Source organism: Pogona vitticeps, chromosome 4 (genome assembly GCF_051106095.1).
Source record: "Pogona vitticeps strain Pit_001003342236 chromosome 4, PviZW2.1, whole genome shotgun sequence".
Classification (NCBI taxonomy): Eukaryota; Metazoa; Chordata; class Lepidosauria; order Squamata; family Agamidae; genus Pogona; species Pogona vitticeps.
In genome coordinates, this window is record NC_135786.1 from 226,618,847 (window position 1) to 226,642,370 (window position 23,524).

At 43.1% G+C, this 23,524-nt stretch overlaps 1 protein-coding gene and 1 long non-coding RNA gene across 2 annotated transcripts in view; both read left to right on the plus strand.

The window, feature by feature from the left end:
- FER1L6 (fer-1 like family member 6) overlaps positions 1–12,306 on the plus strand; it is a 118,653-nt gene extending 106,347 nt beyond the window's left edge. The window contains exons 37-41 of the mRNA XM_072999299.2: positions 2,538–2,636; positions 6,101–6,342; positions 7,799–7,962; positions 9,217–9,317; positions 11,702–12,306. Of these exons, the coding sequence (XP_072855400.2) occupies positions 2,538–2,636; positions 6,101–6,342; positions 7,799–7,962; positions 9,217–9,317; positions 11,702–11,885 (790 nt within the window). The 3' untranslated portion in view covers positions 11,886–12,306. The remainder of the gene's footprint in view (positions 1–2,537; positions 2,637–6,100; positions 6,343–7,798; positions 7,963–9,216; positions 9,318–11,701) is intronic.
- LOC144588586 (uncharacterized) overlaps positions 1–23,524 on the plus strand; it is a 404,395-nt gene that overhangs the window by 277,021 nt on the left and 103,850 nt on the right. The window lies entirely within an intron of this gene.

The window sequence follows — 23,524 nt, forward strand, 5'->3', positions numbered from 1 at the left end:
CCAAAATAGCAAAGGACTAAATGTTTCCCAATGCTACATTAAGTGGCCTGCTTTACTGAGGTCAGGAGGAGTGTGGTGCACACAGTATACTAAGACATCTAGGTCCAGGATTAACAGAAAGTGCGCTGATGTAGTCTCTGTAGTGGCAGAAAGGAGATTAAGACAGTTTGTCCTCTTTGCCTTAAAAAAAAGTAAATCAAAAGCATGCTGCTTATATACTGCCTCATCGTGCTTAAAGCACTCTCTGCATGCTTTTAAATTTAATTATGCAGGCTACGCATTCCCCACCCCCACCCCCACAAACTGGATACTCAGTTTGCTGACCTGAGACTGGACCAGGTCATGAGCAGAGTTTTGCCTGCAATACTGCAGATCAACCACTGCGCTACGAGGCTCTTTCCTTCTTTCTTCGCTGTACTTCAACTTCCTTCCACTTCCAAATACCTAAGAGGACCCTTTAACGAGCTGGAATTGACTCTCTTTTGTTCGAGTGCCTGATCTGGTCATATAGGTATTGCAAGTTTTAAAACCGTATAAAAACCTTCACAAGTTCACTTTATGAGACGTGAGGGAAATATTCACATTACAAATGGCGATTTCTGTTTCAAATGCATATTGGCCCTCGTCTGTTATAAATAACACAAAAATATCTGCCTGGGCCCAGTTATTTCAAGTAATTTGGCCCAGGTTTGCCTGTATGACTTATGATAACAAGACTGCTAATTTCATTGTACTGGGTAGTAGGTCAGAAAGAGTGAGATAAATGTAGAGCAGATATAAAAATCAGGAGAAAGTCAAGGCTTATTAAATATGCATTTAATGAGAACAGTGGGCAATGATCTTTTGGTCCGGGCTGGTTCTGGAGAAACAATTAGCACATCAATTTTATTCCCTCTGAAGCTGACTCTGACAAAGACCCCATAAAACTTTTGTCTCCATCCACTGAAGAATTAATGATGTGCCAAAATAAGTCAGCTTCAGAGCAGCTAATTTGTTTTCAATCTAAGCTATAACTTAAGCTTTTTTTTACCTAGCAAGAAGAACCTCTATTTAATAAATACCACTTATGTACATGAAGAACTTCAATTTGTAGTGTTAGAAGCTGAATTCAATCCTTTTATTCACATCATTGTACCCAGATATGGGTAAAGTTGCAAGCAGATAAAGAAATCCCACAGCAAATGTCATGGTAGCTATGGATTTGGGGAATTGTGGTCCAAAACAAAGCAGCTTTCATATCTGTGTGAATAAATGTTCGTCTGTTTCTTCCTGACCCACTTGCTGCTTCTGTTTTGATAGAACTCTTTTTGGGAAGGAGGTCTGGTGGTATCTTTTTATGAGAGTGATCCCTGGCAATAATGGAATCGCACTGCAGACATGATGACATCTTGACTCTGTGTAGCCTAGCAAATTTGGCTACATGCTGACATCACTCGAGAGCACACAAATCCTTTAGTTTTTATTCTGTATAGATTGATTGAAGCCTCCTTGAATAATGGCAGAAGAGATCTTTATTAGCCGCTCAGAGTGGTCGCATAGACCAGATGGGCAGGATACAAATCAAATAAATAAAATAAAATAAAAATATTAATCAAGGACCAAAGATGATGTCCACGAAGGGGGATACACTTCCTGTATTGACCGCAATGTTTGTTCCATTTCATGGTACCACACAGGAAAGGCTCTAACTAGTGTGCATGAAATTTCCCCAGAATGACTTACCTCAAATGCACATTTTGGATTTTCTTGGTATTTTTTACCCCCCCCCAAAAAAAAAAGCATATGGAGAACATGGCCATATGAGGAAAGGCTGGCTAAATTTTGAGCTGGTTTTGCTTTCCTTCAAGTGGTTCATAGGGCTTGGGAAAAATGAACTACATTTTCCAGAGTCTCCCAGTCAATACAGTTGGATAGCCAATGGTTCTTCATTGCTCCCTTTTATTGCTGCAGTTACTGTCCGTGTAAAGTCTTTAATGGATACAATTGTCATCCCATGTCCCAACGGAATGCTGTAAACTATAGTTTAGTGAAAGAGGCAGGACAAGGATCTCTCATTGCATATGAGAAACCTGTGGCCTTCCAGATGTTGTAGTTCAATTGTCCACTCTCATCTACTTCTGACAGCATGTTCAGTAGTCAAGGATAATGGGAGTCGGAGGCCAGCAGCACCTGGAAGAGCACAAGTCCCCCCAGCTGATCTAAGCATTCTACAAACTGTTGTTCCCATGATTGAGAGGTGATAGGAGAACCAATGACAGTTGTATTAGTACAAAAGTAATATACACTTGCAACGTATAGAGAAGCATTTCATTGCATCAGTTGACCATGAAGGAAGCATTCATTTGTTCCATTTTAACATCAAAAGGAAGTCCTCAATTTCATTAAACCCGGTTTCTTTTATTAAGTTTCGGTAATGTCATCATAGCATCTGGCCCTGTAAATGCAACCAGAATGATTTGAGCTACAAATCAAGAAGCAATGTCTGCTAATGTAACTTCATCTTCCCTCTTGGTTCATTTTTTTTTTACTCACCCCAGTTATGAACTGAGAGTAATCATCTGGAATACTGAAGACGTCATTTTAGAGGATGAGAATATATTTACAGGACAAAAATCAAGTGATATCTATGTGAAAGGGTAAGTTCACCCAGGCACGGCCTGTGAATCTCCTCATTTATTCATTGACAAGTGAATTAATTTGTGACCTAAGATATCCATCAAAAATGAGTCACAGTGGTATGAGCAAGCTCTATGTGACAAGTTGGTGGCTCTGGCATTTTGCGGCAGTGGCTCGTCAGAAACTCAACCCCTGACTGGAATTAAGCAGGCGGTGACTGGTCTGACAGGCATAGAAAATGAGGTGCCATGCTTCCAGGAGTGAAAATCAGAATTCTGAAGTTGCAGAGGACCAGTTTACACCTGGCCTCAGTGTCTGCAATGTCCATGGGATGCTGTTGTGCTAATTAATTAATCAGAGTGCTGTCCAAAGTGGGACCAATGGAGGAGGGGAGAAAAACATCAGATATGTTGCCCCCTCGGCTTGCCGGCTTGCTTTACTCAATATGGAAGAGAACCACAGTCCTTAAGAGTTTATTCCCTTAATTGTGCATTTAAATCAAAACATGTCCTGTTGCTTTATAAGGTTGCAGGCAAGCAATCTGACTTTTGAGAAAGTATTCTGAATATGGTGCCACAGCCCACAAAAAAAACCCTCTCTTTTGTTAAAACAAATCTCAACTTTGAGAAAGGTGATAATTGAAATAGGGCATTGACTGAGAATCTTAACATGTGGACAGGCTGGTTACGGGAAGATATGATCCCACAGTTACTTGGATTTGAAGTTCTCTGGGTCTTTAAGGATAAACCCCATTAGTTTTGAAGTGGACCTGAAATCAAAGATGCAGCTGGTACCGTTCTATCAAAACTGGAGAGATGTCAGCTTGGTGAGCAGTGCCAGTCAAAACCTTTTATCAGCTGAAGGCAGACCCAAGTGTAATGCATTGCAGCAGTCCAGACATGAATTTGCCAGAATGTGGGTAACAGACCAGACTACCTCTATCCAGGACAGAGTGCAGAAGGCTCTCTGGCTGGAACTAGTGACAGATAATTCATGCAACTATTTTACGACTAAATCTGGGTCCAGGAGCATGCTGGAACTGTGAATCTGTCCCTTCAAAGGGAAGACATTCCATCCAGAGCAGGCTGTCTCTTTATCAGGATAAAGATGGGGCCAATGTTTGTATGGAGACCTATCTGTAGAATAGCCACTTAACAGATCACCAAGCTTGAAAAGAAAAGAGGACACATATCTGCATGGAATTTATGCATACTGATTTAGATATTTAGAAAGGAGAAATACGGTGCATCTCATGGTAGTGAGGAAGATTGTGATCTAGCATCCATCCAATCTTCTGATTAGGAACTCCTTGTCAGTGGACAGCTTCAAGGCCCTGCACCCTTCTCAATAATAATACTTAAGCGCTGTCAGATCCATTCTGAGGTATAGCAGCCCTTTCAGTTTTTCTTCTAGGTACAGAATACTCAGAAGTGGTTTATCATTCACTTCTTCTGGACATGCTTTGGGATTGTATAACTTGCCCAAGGCCCCACAGACTGGCTGTTTTCCTGAGATGCAATTTAGGATCAGGCATCCTTCAGTCTTGAGAGACTATGGTATCGTGCTCTGAATGGAGGACTTGGAGCAGCATCTAGTGTGGCTGAGAAGGGCAATTCGAGAGTGACAATCCCTTCCACACTGAAGACAAATCCAATCTGTACCCTGTCCAGCTCCCTGGTTTTGCTGCTTTCATGACTGCCTCTTTGCCTTGGCCTGACGGACAAGGGTCTCTTCAAATTGGGAGAGGCCGTGATGCACCACCTGCCTCCAGGCTGAACGGTCAGATGTCAAGGTTTCCCAACTGTTCAAGTCCATTCCTAAGGCTTTCAGATCCCGCTTGCAGATATCCTTGTATCGCAGCTGTGGTCTCTCTCTGGGGTGATTTCCCTGCACTAATTCTCCATACCGGAGACATTTTGGAATCTGACCATCAGCCATTCTTACAACAAGCCAACGTAGATGTCGTTGTTTCAGGATGAACAAACTCTCAATCTCTGGCTCCACAACCAGACACCTAACTCATGGAGCGATTCTTTACACTTAAACCACGTATGGACCAGGAACCCCTTTGAACAGAGAAGGACTTATTACATAAATAATTGATTCCCCGAAATGTTCACCTTGGATAGTGATTGTATGCTGTTTTCCTTTGTTAATTTTCCTAAAATGGTTGGCTGTTGTTTCACTCCATTAAGAAACAATGGCTTCTGTCTTGTCCTCTATTTAAAACTGAATAAGCTCTCTCACACAGGTAAGAGTGGCCATATGCCTCATTTTTTAGAGGATGATTTTCTGTCTGGAGGGCTTCACTCTGCTGCCATTCAATACACACACACACTCTTAATCTTTCTGCTGATTATATATCCTGCAGTTGCACTAAAAGCTAAGGCATGCCAGGAATGTAAACAAAACTGTTCAGTGATTAAATCCTAAGAAGAAGCTATTAAATAAATATTCCTTCTGCCACCGTGCCTTTACGGATCAACTCGTACAGCATCTTTGCTTTCATTTTTAAACATATTTTATAGGCCATGGCTGGCTAGACACACATATGTTTTCAGATGCTCATTTTCCTTTTTAAAAAAATGACTGTCCCTTCAACCAGCAAAACTGGTGCTTATTACCAAAAAGATGTGTTTATCTTAGCATCAAGCGTGCCAGAGCAAATGCCGTATTATTCCTGTAGTCATGATAGTATTTTAGAATGTTAAGCAATGTTTTGAGAATATTAGTTTTTTCAGATTTGGCAAATAGTTTGTTGTTTTGCTGCATTTTACTGAAAGTGTAGAAATTTCTGTAAAGTGTGGCACGGCAGGTGGGAGAAGGAGGGATATTTTAGTTGGTTGCTTTGTCTGACAGCGGACTAAAAAGGTCCACCATAAGATCATTAGTTGAGTTTCAAGCTAGATGATCTAGCTATCACAAAATGAAGCTCCCTTATGTGGTGAAAGACACCTGTTTATTCTAGCACATGTTTTCTTCACCTCTCTGTGTTGCAGATTAGCATGCTTCTGTTTTGTGATTGGTCATGGGAGGTAAACATGGGTTTTGTTTTCAAATCTAATTGCTCGCACATGAAGAACTGAGGGACCAACTGACTTCTAATTGGAAAGCTATTGCCTCCTCTTGTTTGACCTAAGGTTCGGGATCTAGGTTCTGCTGGGTTCTAGGTTTGTAGGCTGACTCAATAGATTGCAGATAAATTGAGTGCTAGCCAAGCAATGTCATCCATGACTGCCTTTTGTTGCAGGATGTGTTTGTACAGATAAAACTTTCATTCTACAATCAGGAAGACTTATTCATGTAATTCCGTGGAAACATCTTTGTTGCAAATGGATGTCTTCCATGGAAGTGTTTGGAAAAACCCGATTTGGGTAGATACTTGTCCAGAATACTTCAGGGCACTTCTTCACAAAGAAACTTGGGCTAATTTTCATTTAGACTCTTTCCAATCCAATGTTGATTCTTGCTTGCTTCTTGACAGGTGGTTGAAAGGCCTTGAAGATGACAGGCAGGAGACAGATGTGCATTACAACTCTTTGACTGGAGAAGGGAATTTCAACTGGCGGTTTGTGTTCCCTTTCCATTATCTTCCAGCCGAGAAACAGGTGGTGGTTTCCAAAAGAGAGAACATCTTTTCTCTGGAAAAGACAGAGCGCAAAATCCCGGCAGAACTGGTGCTCCAGGTGTGGGATTTTGAGAGGCTTTCTTCTGATGACTTCTTGGGTAAGCCCAGATCTAAGCAGAGCAGCGCCTTAGGCTGGAAATATAGGATGACAATGTTGCTGCCCAGGTCTGTAGGATTGAGGTCCTAATGGCAGATTATGGATTCTGCTTGCAATGGAAGGCTAGCAGTGGAAGACCAGAAGGGAGAAGGGAGGAATATGGTATCTGATTATGCTGACACTTGCTGTGTACCATCTAATGACAGGAAGATGGCTCAGGCTGTTCCCCAGGTTGCTTCCTCCACATGGTCATGGATCCAAAATAGTGTAAACATGCCACACATTTATAGCAAAGTGTGACATAGGGAATGTTGGTAGTTCTAGGCCACACTTTCCCCACCACTGCTTTATAGCAAGGGTAAGAAGCACCTTTGAGCTCAAGGTCATAGAACCCTAATATTGGAAGGGGCCTAAAAGGCCTTCAAGTTTAACCCCGGGCTCAATGCAGGAATATAAACAAAGGATATCTACCAGGTGGTTATCCAGATTTCTTTTGAATGCCTCCAGTGTTGAAGTGCTCACCACCTCCTGAGGTAACTGGTTCCACTGTCAAAATGCTCTAACAGTTAGGACGTTTTTCTTGATATTCAACAAAAATCTGGCTTCCTATAACTTGAGCCCATTGTTGCGTGTCCTGCACTCTGGGATGATCGAGAACTGATCCTGCCCCTCCTCTGTATGACAGCCTTTCCAATATTTGAAAAGTGCTATCATACAGCCCCTCAGTATTCTTTTCTCAAAGTTAAACATGCCCGGTTCTTTCAGTCTTTCCTCATAAGGCTTGGTTTCCAGCCCCCCCCCTCTAAAAATAGGTGAAAATAACACAATAGCTGGCTGCCTCTCACAGCCACTATCTGCTGCTGTTCTGGAGAAGGAAAGGGAGACTTACAGCTGGGGCTGAAACTGAGGGCACACACACACACACACAGACACACACACACAGAGAGAGAGAGAGAGAGAGAGAAGGAGAGGGAGCACTGAAGGCACACTAGTGAGTAGCAAACCCCACAGATGTAATTTACACGGACAGAAGTGTTCACATATTCAAAATAAATCAATTTGACATCTGAGTAAAAATAAATGACCCTCTGTTGGAAAAGTAAAATACCTCACTTCCAATCAAAATAACACGGTTCCCTGTCAAAGCAATCCATGTTTCCACATATGTCGTAGAAACACCTTTTAAAAATTAATTTAGAACATGCTAAACCCCAATTCAAATGCAATGTTTTCTTCCCTAGCAAAACAGCTCTGTGAGGCAGTTCTGTGTTAATATGACATTGTCCTCCAAATCACTGGGGAAAACCAGGAAGTTGCGGGAAGTTATAAACAGATTATATTCTTTGTAAGCATTCAGAGTTTGTCTGAGTTTATCAGAGTCGGAAACCATTCCTTAAAAATTGCATTGCCTGTTAGATCCCTGAATGATGTGGAATTTTATTTCTTCCTCATCCCAGGCTCCCTTGAGATGAACCTGAATGGGTTTCCTCCAGCAGCAAAGTCATCCAAGCGGTGTGACATCAGCATGGTAACTGCAACCAGCGAGGAGAATAAGATTTCCATATTTCAGCAGAAACGGGTCAGAGGCTGGTGGCCTTTTATCAAAGCAGGAGAACTCACGGTAAACAATCAGCACTTTAAAAAAAAACTGAATTTTTCATGCCGATACCAGTGATGGATGTTTTTTAAACAATAAATAGATAATAGATAAATAGGCCTCCAGAGTCCTAGTCTGTCTGATACACCATTCCGGGTATCTCTACCAAGCTTATAAGCCTCCAAATTCTCTTCTGGCTGTGATTTGAATGGAGGCAGACCTGCGTCCATGGAATATTGCGACTTCCCCACTGCTACTTACTGTCATCAGCACCACTGGGAAAATTTCTTTCCCCTGCGTTTCTTGTGTCAAGGGTGCATCTACAGCAGTATGCCAAGCATCAAACATACGATGCCATAAACGTGGGGTGGGAAGGCTGGAAGAAAGGAAACTGACTGAAAAGGAGTGGAGCTTAATCATGCTCCTTCTGACATCCATGGATGCACAACAGGATGGAATGTAGACTCAGAATTAGAGATGGGTACAAACCTCAGTTTGGCGTTCAGCCCAGTTTGGCGCAGCACCCACACAGATGCGGACACTGCACACTCTCCTTTCCCACCACCTCTTCATGCTTGCCCATTCCCCGAGTGAAGCACACTTCTTCCCCCACTTTCTTAGTGTGACTTGCCCACTCACCAATCCCAATGTGTGCTTCCCTCCTCTGCCTCCTCCAACAGCTGCCCACTCGGATAAGGAGGCAGGGCCGGGAAGCTTGCGGCGTTCCCTTTGACTGGCCAGGCACACTGAGGAGGCAGGGAGGGAAGCATCTTTGCCCAGAGAATGAGCAAGACCATGCAGAGGCAGAAGTGGAGAGTGTGGGTACTGAACTGGGCCAAACTGCTGGACTACTTCTCCTGCCCATCTCTACTCAGAATAAATGAAATTGTTCTCTATATGTGCCAAGTGGTTTTGTTATTGAGCCACCTCCGCATAGGACTTCAAAGTGCCGATATTTTATGAACTGATAGTTGTTGTGGGTTTTTCGAGTTCTTTGGCCGTGTTCTGAAGGTTGTTTTTCCTGACGTTTTGCCAGTCTATGTGGCTGGCATTTTCAGAGGATTGGAGCAGGGTTAGGGTTAGGCGAAACGTCAGGAAGAACAACCTTCAGAACACGGCCAAAGAACCTGAAAAACCCACAACAGCCCATCAGATCCCGGCTGTGAAAGCCTTCGAGAATACATTTTATGGACTACTGAAAAATGCTAGTGGATGGAGAACTCATTGTGAGATGTTTAAATACTCTGAACCACAAAGAATTTTTCTTTCTCACTCCAGGGCAAAGTGGAAGCTGAATTTCATTTAGTCACAGCTGAGGAAGCTGAGAAAAATCCTGTAGGTAAAGCTCGGAAAGAACCAGAGCCACTGGAAAAGCCCAAGTAAGTATAAAGTTATCAGCCATGTAATAGTTTCTATTATACTCTGGTGGATCAGAAACTGAAGATCTGTTACCAATATTTGGGTGATCTGGATGTCCCAAATGGAGGAATGGCTTGGGAAATGGAGCAGACTAGTGAGGAACACAGTGTTTTCCCTCTGGACCATTTCTTCATTGACACAGTTGCTGAAAGGTATTGCTCTGTGTGCCAGGTGGCCAGCCTTGCACCTGAGAAACCAACCTACGGCCATCCACCACAGTGTTGAGCACCATCCCTGTGTTAGTCTGTTTGGCATCTGAATGTAGAATGGATTCGGGTGCTAGTCTGGGCTTTGCCTCAGGCAGAAAAATATCCTGAACTACACAGTACTAAGCCAGTGAAAGATCCCAGCCCGGTGTTTGTCTTACTGTGCTGTGGAGGGGCGTTACTAGAGAAAACTTGGCAAGTGGACACAGTAATGCTGAACTCTTCCCACCATGATTAATTCTCTACAGTGGAATACTCTCACTTGCCCATTGTAAAGTCTGTTTGTTTCCCAGTCAGGCTGTGCAAGCAGACAATGAGCCTGACTGTTGGAAGAATTACTCTGTGTCTGCTTGCATTTGATGTTGACTTGAAATTCCATATTCAAACGGTTCCCGTGCTCAGGTCAGCCCAAGACATTTTGCTGCCTGAGGCAGATGGAGCCCCCTCTCCCTGGTCAGTGTATGTAATCCTTACCATCCTTATTCTGGCTTATGAAGCAGAAGATCCCACATGGACCGCTTCCTACTGCCAACTGTAAGAGTGCAATCATAACAAAGAAATAACTTATCAGTTTGCTGCCTGTTTATAATACCTTAAATCTGCTGCTGCAGGTGGATACCTCCCTCTCCCTAATGACAGGGCCACACACACCTTCCTTAGTTTACTCCTGGGCATCACATGCAGATGACAAACAACTGGATACGTCCACTGCCCTGATGCTCTGTGAGCTACCTGGAAGTGTTTATAGGTGGATGTTGTCAGAAATAGGATGGTGAATCAGATGGCTTGTATGCCTTTGTGTTGATTCAGCCAGGTTCTTCTTATGTTCTTTGGTCCAAGATAAATAGCCCAGAAGTTGGGAAGCTGATGAGCTTCCAAGCTGGTAAGATAGTACCTGTGGCAATCCCAAAAAAGGCTGAGCCTGCTCACCATGTAACTCAGTGAGATCAAATAGGTTGGGTTGTTGGTTTTTTTAATGAGAAGCTTCTTCCAGTTGGGGCCCTTCTGATGTTGATGGAGTGTAACATCCCCCACCTCTGACCACTGGATAGACCAGCTAAAGTTGATGAGAATTATAGCCTCTATCAGCCATTCTCAACCTTTTTTTGGCCATAGCTATAAGGACAATTAGGGACGTGGTGGTGCTGCAGGTTAAACTGCAGAAGCGACTGAGCTGCAAGGTCGGAAGACCAGCAGTCGTAAGATTGAATCCACGTGATGGAGTGAGCTCCCATCGCTTGTCCCAGCTCCTGCCAACCTATCCGTTCAAAAGCATGTAAATGCACATACTGTAGATAAATAGGTATCATCACAGTGGGAAGGTAATGGCGTTCCGTGTCTAGTTGCGCTGGCCATGTGACCATGGAAACTGTTTTTGGACAAATGCTGGCTCTACGGCTTGGAAACGGGGATGAGCACCATACCCTAGAGTCAGACACGACTGGACTAAATGTCAAGGGGAACCTTTACCTTTACCTATAAAGACAATGTAAAAGATCAGGATAGTATAAGTCACAAAATAAACCTTACAAGGTAGTGTGTGAAGAATTATTTTCAGTCTGTGACCCCCTTCAAATGTGCCAGGAGCCACCAGGGGACCATATGGCCTCCCCACTGAGAATGGCTGGTCTATATAGCAACATCTGGAGGGCCACAAGTTGTGCACCTCTAGTTCTCATGACCACATGGGATGGGGGCAGTATCATACTGACTTCTCATATCAGTAAACATGGTGCCATATGATATCCAGTGACATGTAACTACCTCCACACTAAACATGTCAAGTAATCTTATGCTGTAAATAGACTCAAGTCTAAAGTACCTTCCGTTGACATTTACCATTGTATGGGATAGCACTGGCTTTTCAAATAAATCTTATTTTTCTCCCTGTCTGCTCAGACATATTTAATTCTAGAAAGACTCTGGGAAATTTTTTTCTAAAAATGAACTGTTTCAGGGTGATTTTTTTAAAAAAAGGCATGTAAATTCAAGATCTGTATCATGTTTTACATTTTATCAAAATGAAATAGATATAGTGGTTTTGGAAGGTTAAAATAATGATGCTACTAATTTTTTATTTCTGTGCATGTGACGATGCTAATGTGTTTTCCTCCTTTTTTCTTCAATTCCTTTTTCAGCCGGCCTGACACCTCTTTCTCCTGGTTTGTGAATCCTTTCAAGTGTTTCTTTTACCTCATCTGGAGAAATTACAAGAAATACATCATCATTGGGTTCATTCTCCTTATCTTGGTTGTGTTCTTAGTGCTTTTCATCTACACTTTGCCTGGTGCCATAAGTCGTCGGATCGTTGTGGGTTCTTAAAAGACCTGTTTCTCTATCATGGCATTAGCAAGTCAGTGAAAACTAAACAGCTTTTGTTTTCCAAATTCAGCATAAAATGTAACTGGATGGTTTAGGAAATTTCAAATGTATTCTTAATGATAGCACTTTATCACACAGCTCTGTTGACTGTGTTGCTGGGGCCAAACCAGGTATGAGAATGGGAACACTTTTGTATTTTTACACCAAAATCTTCTCCAATTATATAGAAAAGGAGGAATCAATACACAATGGGTGGGTTGCACATATCTTGTACCCGTTTCCTCAGTCGCTGTCAGTGCTGCCCCAGCAATGAGATGCATGATGGATATTCTGTTTTAATATAAATAATTAGCTCATGTATATTAAATATAAAATGATGTTCAGTGTAAAAGATTATTTGCAATTAAATTCTTGTATTCTGTTTGGGAGTTTTTTCTCTCTCTCTCTCTCTTCAAAATGTTGCTACTTCTGATTATTGTTCCATTTGCAATGCAATTTTTTAAAAGATGAAAATGAAAAGAAGCAGATCTTTTACAAATTGGTGGCCTAAATCAGTTCATAAGAGAGAATTTCACTGTGCCTAAAGCAACTTAGAAACAATGCAGTCACAATTACGAAGGGAGAGCAAATGAAAGCATATACAAATCTGAAAATGGGGTCGATGGAGAATTAATGAAGAGAGAAGAATATTTGCTTCCCAAGAGCCCCTCCTGCAAATGCAAAAACGGTTGCAGAACCAAGGATGATGATGTGCAAAAGGTGTGGAAAATGTACCGGAAAGAAGAAGGTAAGCAGTGCAGGAGGAAATGGACACAGAGCCGAAACATCTTGGTGAACAGAAGCGTAGTTTTTATTAGCAAGGCTTCTTAACAGCAGGACGATCACCGACTGAGCACTCCCAATCAAAAATACAGTACATTGTACAACCATTCTCTCTTGCCTTCCTTAATTGCCTTCCTCTGTGGGGATTCAAAAGATGGAATAAGTAGCGGGGAAAATACAGGAGAGGTTGCCAGGGGAAGATGGCAGAGTCTCTAGGGCAAAAACCCAGAGCACCGCCAGCAAATATAGATAAAAATGAATTTTGAAACCCAGAGAAAACAGGGACGAAAGATTTCAATGCAATACATCAGCCCGTAGTGGCTGGTGGCTGCTAGGACTGGAAGGGCAGGGTGACTAATGATAAGCCTCCCAAGTCAGCAGGAGATACGATCGAATTGGATTGTGTTCCCTTCTTTTTCTATTGCAGTGATGCTGCAGAAAAGCTTCGTAAAATTTAACATCTAACTAAACGAATTCTTTCTTATGTTGGTACAGTAAGCTTCTAGCATATTGTATATTATGCTCAATTCTCTGCTTGGGGAAAATGAGGGGCAGCCTCTACTACTCTTTCTAGCTCCCAGGCAAGGGGGCCGTGGTCCACTTAGCTTCATTTCATGCACCAGCCTCCTTTGACATCGGCTTCATTCGCACACCGGCCAAAATCTTGTTGCCCTACCTCAGTGGTCCCCAAGCCTGGGTAAACTAGTGTTCTTGGACTGCAGTCCCCAGAAACCTTCACCCCCGGCTGTGTTGGCTTGTGTTTCTGAGATTGGCAGTCAAAGAATGCCTACTTTACCCACATTAGGGAGCCACTGTCCTACATGATCTTGCAAGGGCAGTCATTATGTAGCCATGCATGCCATGGGACTAGCCTGAGACACACACATAAGCTTCCGTGGATGCCCTTAGATGTGGAAAACGTCAAAAGGATTTGGGCCTCCCTGCTTGCATTGGGAGGGATGAGAGGCTTATTTTGATACCCGTCATTTAGATGGCAGTGGTGGACAACATTGTTTTTAAAAAAACCCTCTTTTAATCTGATGTCTGGTAGCGTCAAGTTCCACAAGACCTGCCTAATTTTAATTATGTGGAAATTTGGCCCAAAGGCCAGCACAAAAATCGTTGTGGTGGCTGCTCTGCCCAAATGCTTGTGTCTACGGTCTGCATAGCTGGTACCCTTGGCCATATTTAATTGTCCTGCACATCTGCAAACCAGTCATTGTAGCTTAGGAGCAAGGATAATCTTCCCCTATATATCATAAATGGTATTCAGTATAAACAACTCCCTTCAGCTCATACCCCCCCTCCTTTCTCCTTCTGGGACAGATCATATGGTCTTGTTTTTAAATTTTGTTTTCATACAGACATTATTTGACTGTTTTCTAAAGGTTGGCTGGACAGTGCAAATATCAGCCTTGATTTTATGGTGATCTTTTGAGCCTCCCATACAATTCAGTCAGTTATGAAAGCGGTTCTCAGGACAGGCAGCCCTGGAATTGGTGGTCTATAACCTTTGAACCCCATGCTTACTGGCAGGGATTAAGACCAGTGGTGAGTGAAGGATCCAACTCCTGGGATATTCTAAGTAGGAGAAACAGTGGCATCACCTGCAATCACCCTTAGGCCTACCTGTTTCCTCTAAGCTCAGTTGCAGTCCTTATACTAGCTAGGAAAGAAATGGATTTTCCCAGGAACAATGTACTGTTCCAACTTATCTCTACCATAATGCAATGTATCTGAGGATGCCTTTGTCTCAAATATGCAATTAAGAGCCATTAATTTCACAAAAGACTTGTTCTTCATTCATTGATACAGGCTGACTAAAATGTCTGCATTTTTAACCCTCTGGATGGGTTGGTGGTTCTGGCTATGGCAACTGTAACTATGAGTGGTTGCATTTCCAAGTTTATAGCTACATCACTAGAAAAGGCAGACTGAAAAAGGTATAATAATAATAATATGGCGGCCGATGAATCTCACAAGGGTCTCAATGAGTCCAGCTTCAGACTCATTGAAGTGCACTCTTGAAGTGCAAAGATTTGAAGAAAGATATGTGAGTGAAGATATGAATTATCAGACCATTCCTCTTATTGTCAGTGCCAGCCACAATGCAGAAGATCTCATAAATAAGGTGTCCTTCCTTCTCATGTCTTGAACTGATTTGCTGCCTGCACCACCAATGCTTGAATCGTTCTGTCCCCACGCTGCTGTTCAAACTTTGTCACAGTTCAGAGTGTTGTGTTCCCCCCCCCCCACATTATGTGTTTCTGCTATAAAATAGCCTGCCTTCTCAGGGCATTTGGTGGTTAAGTAGTCTATCCATCTCCTTTCAGCCTGAGCCTTTCCATGTTCTCCACACTCCTGCCAACAGAGTCTTCAAATGTATGACAAAAATCGAAAGATGTGACTGCCTGATTTAGCTGAATCGCTTGTGAAGGGAAAAGCTGGCTTTAATTGACGCTGTTGATGGAAGACTTGGGAAAAGCTTCTTTCTAGACCACGTTTTCTGTTAAATACAGAAATTTAACAGGAAAAAAAAATACCTTTCTAGGGGTAGCAAGCAGCAAGCATACCTAATAAACAGGGACTGTCAAAATGGGTGAACTTTAAAGCAGCCCATTATGAAAATTTAAATTTGCTATAAAGCGCTTCTAACTTTCTAGCTTGTTTTCCCTATACTTCCAATATCACTGGTCCTGCAGGCTGAGGTTTCTGAGAGCGTAAAGTGAAAAATACCTGAAGATTTTCTATTCCTCATTTTAAGTGACTATGTGCTATCTTTCCAAGGCAGAGCCCTCCTGAAGCGAATGATAATTGTCAATTAAGTTCATACATCTTATGCGTCTGCTTGATTAATGTGTGAAACACTGCATTCAGTCCAATGTGATGCTTCTGGAAGCAAGAGCATTGTCATGATGGCTGCCGACGTCAGGATGATGGTTGTGGAAGTGTGATGCTTTCACGGTGTTTGAAGCAGGGTGGTGGTCATGGAAGTATTGGGATTTTCATAATGCTTGCGGACATGTGATGCTTTCATGATGCTTGGGGACATGTGGCGGCAGCAAAATGCTTCTGGACATTTGAGGTTTGTGTGATGCTGTCAAGAGCATGACACATGCAGAATCACAGTGCTTATAAAGGTGTCAGGATGGTTGGCTTCCCCCCCCCCAAAAAAAGATGGTCAGGGAAGGTTTTTCTAGCCCAATGAGACATATTTTTGTAGGTCTAGTGTGTTCCACATCTGTACATGAGGGGATCCAGCACTGTGCATACATCCACCTCCAACTTCCATCCATCCCTCTCAAATATATATTTGCCATCCATTAAATGAGTCTCTGGACATTGATGTCTTCACTTCACCCTGGCTGCAGACCACTTCTTGAATGGGCCATTACCCATGGTGCTACATTGTGATCGTGACAATATTTAAGACTGCAGCAGTATTTTTTTTACAACACAGCGCGGTTTAGAATGCTTTGACCTTGTTCTCTAAAGCCATATCCTGATCCTTGCCAGTAATTCCTCATCATGAAACTCAATCTAAATAGGACGGAAAACTATACAAACAATTGCTGTTATCATTTCTTAATAAGATCTTTTTATTTATCATTTATGTAACTTTTATTTATTTATTTGTTTGTTTGTTTTTTTATATATTATTATTTTATTTTATTTAAGACTTAGTTAGGTTTCTTCCCTAGAGTTACCATTAAAAACACATCGGTGGTATTACAATTATATGCTTCAGAATACAGAATGCTGAAAAGAACATTAGGGCCAAATGACACATCCCAGCAATTGTGCGTAGCAATCGTACATAAACTTTTAAATATAAACATTAATTTTGCCATTTCAATTGTAGCTTGACAAAGAGAGTAACCGGATCAGGCCCTTCCCGGTGGTGGGTGGTGGGTGGTGGGTGGTGGGTGGGGAAGTACCATTACATCCAACAGGGAAACCTCCTTTTCGTTGGCTAGCATCAGCTCTAGCAGGTGGTGTTGGTTGATTTTGGGTCAGATCACCATGTGTGGTGAAAGGATAGCCCTCTCTTCACAGCAAAGTCTCAATCTGTTTTTTAAGTCACTGTCTACTTTCTGAATAGCTAGTCTCTCTCACACACACAAATTGTCTGTCAAATACACATATTTTAAAATCAGACTGAACCTGCACAGATTTCTGTCGCTCCATACAACGTGAGCCCTACTGTGGTTTACAAGTGGGCCCAATCTGCCCTCTTTAAAATCCCATTAGGGCTTCCACTGCCAAGGTCAGAGCAGCAGGGTCCTCACTGAGGAAGGTATCTCAAAATGCCAGATGCAGGGGAGGGGTATTTATTTATTTATTTATTTATTTATTTATTTATTTATTTATTTATTTATTTATTTATTTATTTATTTATTTATGTATTTATGTATTTATGTATGTATGTATGTATGTATTTATTTATTTATTTATTTATGTATTTATTTATTTATTTATTTATTTATTTATTTATTTATTTATTTGATTTATATCCCGCCTATCTGGACTATAAGACCACTCTAGGCGGTATCAGGAGACAGCTATCTAGTGGTCTCGTCTGCTCCCAGAGGCATCTGGTGGGGCCACTGTGAGATACAGGGAACTGGACTAGACAGACCCTCAGCCTGATCCAGCAGGGCTCTTCTTATGTTCTTATACCGTGGTGCCTTGCAAGACGAGCGCTTCGTTTTACGATGAAATGATGTTTCCTATGGGTTTTTTCACTTTGCGATGATTGGTTCCCTGCTTGACTAACTGATTATCACAAAAGGATGATTTTTGCACAGCTGGTTGGCGGTTTCAAAATGGCCGCCGGGTAAAAATGGCCACCCGCTGTTTTCTGGGATGGATTCCTCGCTGCACAGGCAGCGAAAATGGCCGCGCTATGGAGGATCTTCGCAGGACGGTGCGTTTCAAGCCCATAGGGATGCATTAATCGGGTTTTAATGCATTTCTATGGGCTTTTAAAATTGCTTTACAATGTTTTCGTTCTACAGCGATTTCGCTGGAACGAATTAACATCGTAATGTGAGGCACCACTGTATTCTTATCCTCTCAACATACAGTGGAGTGCCCCCGAAAGGCAAGAACAGCACCTCTGCCCAGCCAGTGGTGGGAGGCTTCCTGGCTCCCCTGCCACTGGCCAGCCAGCCAGCATTTACAGCTGTTTTTGCCACATATCAAGCAGTTGAGCTGCTACCCTGATCTCAGTGCTGTCAGTAGCCAGAAAGCTCCCCCTGCCTCATAGCACTGGCTGGGCAGCTGGTTCTACATATCCTGCTCTATTGTGAGGAATCACATTAACACAGGACATGTATTGCAAACGAGTTTGTTCCTAATTACAGATAACTTGCAGTAAAAAAGATTTGCTGTGGGTTATTGAAAATGTGCAATTCATGCCCATCTCTGGTTTTCTCTTCAACGTTTGGCCAGAATAGCAAGAAGGTGGGAGGGGTAGCGAGAGTCTAGGACAGAGGTATGTGCGGCCTTTCCCAAGAATCTGTCAAAGTTACCTTTGGGGTGACGTAACTACCAGAATTCGCCAGCAGCACAGCCAAGTAGCACCTTTTCCAAGTTCTGCTTGCAAATATCGTTGGAACACATCTCCCACTAGCTCTCAGCATTGGCCCCACTGGTTGTGGCTGATGAGATTTGGAGTCTGCAACATCTGGAGGGCTGCGTGTGGCTTACTGCCATTCTAGAGAATAAGGAGCCACTGTGGGATGCTTGCTTTTGGGCAAGGGACCACCAGCATGGTGGGCATGTCTTTGAGTTTAGAAAAGACTATCTCAGTCTTTTCTGTGACTCCACAGACTGTCACAGCTTCCTAGAAATCCATCTTTCTGTACCCACATTCATTATTCTGTGAATCATATCTGCCATTGCCTACTGGGTGTTATTAATTATCTTCAAAGGAACAGCAGCTGGCTGATTGGTGTGTGGCAGAGGAAATGTTGCTTAATATTACTAGTGGGATTCCTTTCAGAAATGGAACTGAGGATTTGAACTGCAACACTGGCTGTGTCAGTGCAGGCATACCAGGTTTATATTGACCAATTGGGCTGGTAACAGCAGATGAGTGCCTTTGGCAGAGGTCTTTCATATTAATTCGTAGCTGATGCTTTCACTAGCGATGCCAAGGATTCAAGATGGAATCTGTTGTGTGCAGAGCAATGATTCTACCACTAGACCACAGGCTCCCTCATGTCATTTGAAATCCATTGAGGGCTCCAGACACATAGCACTAGACTTTACATTCCAAGATGTCCCCATATGTCATAGAAGTCAGAAATATATGTGAGCTGAGAAAATAACATTGCACTTCAAGAAGGACTCAACTGATACAGCAAAAATTAACCTGCTGAGGTCCAGATCAGAGTTTGTGAACATTACTTGTGCTTTCCTGAATGGTTGTGCAGGAGAAATCAAGGACATGGATAGTGAAGATGGTCATCATGAGGGAAAAAAGGGCTGACTCAGAGAAGGCACACGCACATGTGTGCGCGTGCACACACACACACACACACACCCTGCTCGGGTAATCTTATTCAAGGGCTAAATTTGAACACAAAAAGGACAGCTCATAATACCTACTTCCTTGTTCGAGCTGGTCTGCTGGTTGTAACGAGCATTGTAGATAGCACCTCCATCAGTAGGTGGCGATCTCTCTTTAGTTTTTAAGAGAAAATGGCTGGTGAGCATAGGAAAGGGTAGGAATTGGATTGACACCATGCCCAGTAAACCCTTGTTTTTTGTTTTCTTTAAGCAGCATCTGTGTCAGATGGAGTAGAAAGGGAATAAGCTACATGGACTCTAGCATGATTATTTGTGTTGTGCCAGTTCCGTATTTCTAAGAGTTAAAACAGATACCCCTTTACCTAGGATGAACCTCCACTGAGTTCTGGGACATCAAGGGATGTTGTTGCCCTCACAATTGTGAATATATAATTTTAATAAGCCAAGGACTGGAAAAGACAATAATGCTAGGAAGGGCTGAAGGCAACAGGAAAAGAGCAAGACCAAATAGGGATGAATTGACTCCCTAAATGAAGCTACAGGCTTGAGTTTGCAAGAAAGAGCTGAGCAAGGCTGTTGAGGACACAATGTTTTGGAGATCGCTCATTTGTAGGGATGCCATAAGTCGGAAGTGACTGGACAGCCCACAACAACAAAAACAAGAAGAAGATGGATGGGTGGATGGATCAATAACAGATTCTCTCTCTCTCTCTCTCTCTCACACACACACACACACACACACACACACACACACACACACACACAGAGAGAGAGAGAGAGAGAGAGAGAGAGAGAGAGAGAGAGAGAGAGAGAGAGAGAGAGAAAGGAAAGATACTGATTTCAATGTCAGTATGGTACCCTGGTATCACCTGGCAGGACAAAGTTCCAAACAGAGTAGTCCTAGAATGAGCTGGAATTTTCAGCATGAACACATTACTGAAACAGCGACGTCTACGTTGGCTTGGGCACGTCGTGAGAATGGCTGATGGTCGGATTCCAAAGGATCTCCTGTATGGAGAATTAGTGCAGGGAAACCGCCCCAGAGGGAGACCACAGCTGCGATACAAAGATATCTGCAAGCGAGATCTGAAGGCCTTAGGAATGGACCTCAACAGATGGGAAACCCTGACATCTGAGTGTTCAGCCTGGAGGCAGGCATTGCATCATGGCCTCTCCCAATTTGAAGAGACCCTTGCCCAGCAGGCTGAGGCAAAGAGGAAGTCACAAAAGCAGCAAAACCAGGGAGCTGGACAGGGGACAAATTGAATTTGTCATCAATGTGGAAGAGACTGTCACTCTCGAATCGGCCTCCTCAGCCACACTAGATGCTGCTCCAAGTCCTCCATACAGAGCACGATACCATAGTCTTTCGAGACTGAAGGATGCCTAACGTAATGGTACCCTGAGGCACCATATCTAAAGAACTGACAGCAGGCAGTTCATAGCTGGTAATATTCTGTTGGCCCATTTTAACAGGCATTGGGTTTGCCCAAGAAGGTAAAGGATGGGCAGAGGTGACTCACCTTTATAAACTAGCAGAAATACCACAAGTGTACAGGGACCTCCATTCGACCTCCCTTTATTGCCACCGCAAATGGAATGGCAAGACCGATTGAGGTTTTGGCATCTGCTGCGGAAATGCCTTTGAGTTGTCTGCACATCACCCTGTTTTCCTCTTTGAGAGATTCACTGTGGCCTATGTGCACTGGTTGACCTTCCAGGGCTGCACCTGAAAACATTAAGAGAAATATCCTTGATGGTAGAAAGTAATTTTGTTTTTCTTTCACCCCAGGGTCAAGCCATAAATACATTTGGTTCACTCAGTTAGAAGGTCTGAATAAGAGGTGGCACAGGCTACAGCTATTTTAATTAAATGTGCCTTTTACTGTTGCCTTCCAAACTTTTCTCTGCCCACAAAGTTTTAAACTTCTAATTGAGAGAAACACCTCTTGAACATCCCACCGAGTCCCTTTGATTAAATAGCAGCTGAGGGGAGGCCACAACACAACATCTCATTTAGCAGAGCAATTTACACTTCTTGTTTTCAGGGTGACTAGCTTGCTGTCATGTAAAACTTTTGCATCTGAAAATAAAATGTCCTTTTGCTCTGGCTCCCAAAGAATTATAGCTGCATGAGAGTGTATCTATGATGTTGTGCAGCACAGAAAATCAACATTCTACAAGGGAATTCTAAAAATGGGACACCCCGCCCCCCAGTTATAACTTTGAAATTGAGCTTCAGATGAGCACCAAATTTGGCACAATTGGCACTTTTGCTCTTGCTCTGTACCAAATTTGGGGATGTTAGGACAAAGTTATAATTTTTTAAAAGTAAAAATATCCTGCATTCAGAAATAAGTGGTCCCAAATGACCCCAGATTTAAAATAGATCACATAAATTGAAAAGACCAATCCTGCTTATCTTGAAAGAAAATTGTAGGCCCTGATTACTTTTTTACTTTACTTTTTTTATCCTGATTTTACTGGAGCCTGTGTTCATTTTCCTTAAGGGTTTTGGCTGGGAAGGAAGAGAAAGGTAGGCATTTTGTGGAGAAGTCTGTTTTTTCCTGTCTCTTTGTTCTGGCTCATCACATGGCCTAGTGGGAGGGCCTAGTAGTTTGAATCCTGATTTTACTGGAGCCTGTGTTCATTTTCCTTAAGGGTTTTGGCTGGGAAGGAAGAGAAAGGTAGGCATTTTGTGGAAAAGTCTGTTTTTTCCTGTCTCTTTGTTCTGGCTCATCACATGGCCTAGTGGGAGGGCCTAGTAGTTTGAATCCTGATTTTACTGGAGCCTGTGTTCATTTTCCTTAAGGGTTTTGGCTGGGAAGGAAGAGAAAGGTAGGCATTTTGTGGAGAAGTCTGTTTTTTCCTGTCTCTTTGTTCTGGCTCATCACATGGCCTAGTGGGAGGGCCTAGTAGTTTGAATCCTGATTTTACTGGAGCCTGTGTTCATTTTCCTTAAGGGTTTTGGCTGGGAAAAAACTCTTATCTCCAACCGCAATATGCTGAATATGGATGTCCTGAAGGAGGGCAGAATTTCAGCTTTAAAAAGAGAATGAGGAGGAGAGTGTGTCACATGAAATTCCCTAATCCTATCTCTTACTTAATTTGGTAAAAGAGAGCAGGCCGGGTTGGTGGGACTCGTCAGCCCTGGAAGGCAGCCCATCTAGGAGAAGGAAAACTCCAAATTTAAACCTCCACTGCCTTGTGGCTATATCCACTTATGGAAAGGGCTTCAGGAGATAACCTTGAGGCAAAATCCGGAGCCAGAGTCCCGGAGGCATTTTCTTTCATTCTGCCAACTCCTGCGACGTTGCTGGAACCAGTTGTATTGGCTCTTGCCTTTCCACTGGACCATTTCAGCGATGTGGAGAGGGGGGATTTGCTGCTTGGGTAACAGCCTATCCTCCATACTATTTTACCCAGGCTTCGTGCTCTGGAGAGGACACTCCAGCTTCGCATACAGCATCGAAACAACACGGGAAGTAGCAGTTACCGGTTATAAGTCTCTGCTCAATTGGCGTAGAGCAGGACGCCAGGGGCTACTTATGACGGTGGGAGAGGTCATTGCACCTCACTAGGTAGATACCGCCCGCCTTAAGCTGGGCAGCCCCCAGCCAGTAAGGTGCTACCTCGCCACGGTCTGTTAACCTCACGGGGTGCGTGGGGTTTAGGGTGAAACCCGACAAGCAGATTGACAACCGTGCACCATGCAACAATCATAAGAAAACTTCTGCCCTAAAGCTGGGCACCTGGAATGTACGGACAATGACCCCTGGCTTTCCTGACTACGGCTTTCCTAACGACCTGCAAGAAATAGACGATGTGCGCAAGACAGCTGTCATTGACATGGAACTGAGTAGACTGCAGATGGACATTGTTGCCCTGCAAGAGACAAGACTGCCAGACTCGGGATCTGTCAAAGAAAAAAACTTCTCATTCTTCTGGCAGGGAAAACCATCGAATGAGACCAGGGAATATGGTGTTGGCTTTGCAGTCAGAAACACTCTCCTGAGATGCATTGTTCCACCCACTGTGGGGAGTGAAAGAATCCTGTCTCTGCAGCTCCATTCATCAGCAGGACCAGTAACCCTCATTAGTGCATATGCACCAACACTGTCATCCATTACAGAAGTGAAAGACAAATTCTACGACGATCTGGCAGCTACTATCAAAAAAGTCCCTGAAAGAGAGTCACTGTTCATTCTTGGAGACTTTAATGCTAGAGTTGGTGCTGATCACAATTCTTGGCCCACTTGTCTAGGCCGTTTTGGCATTGG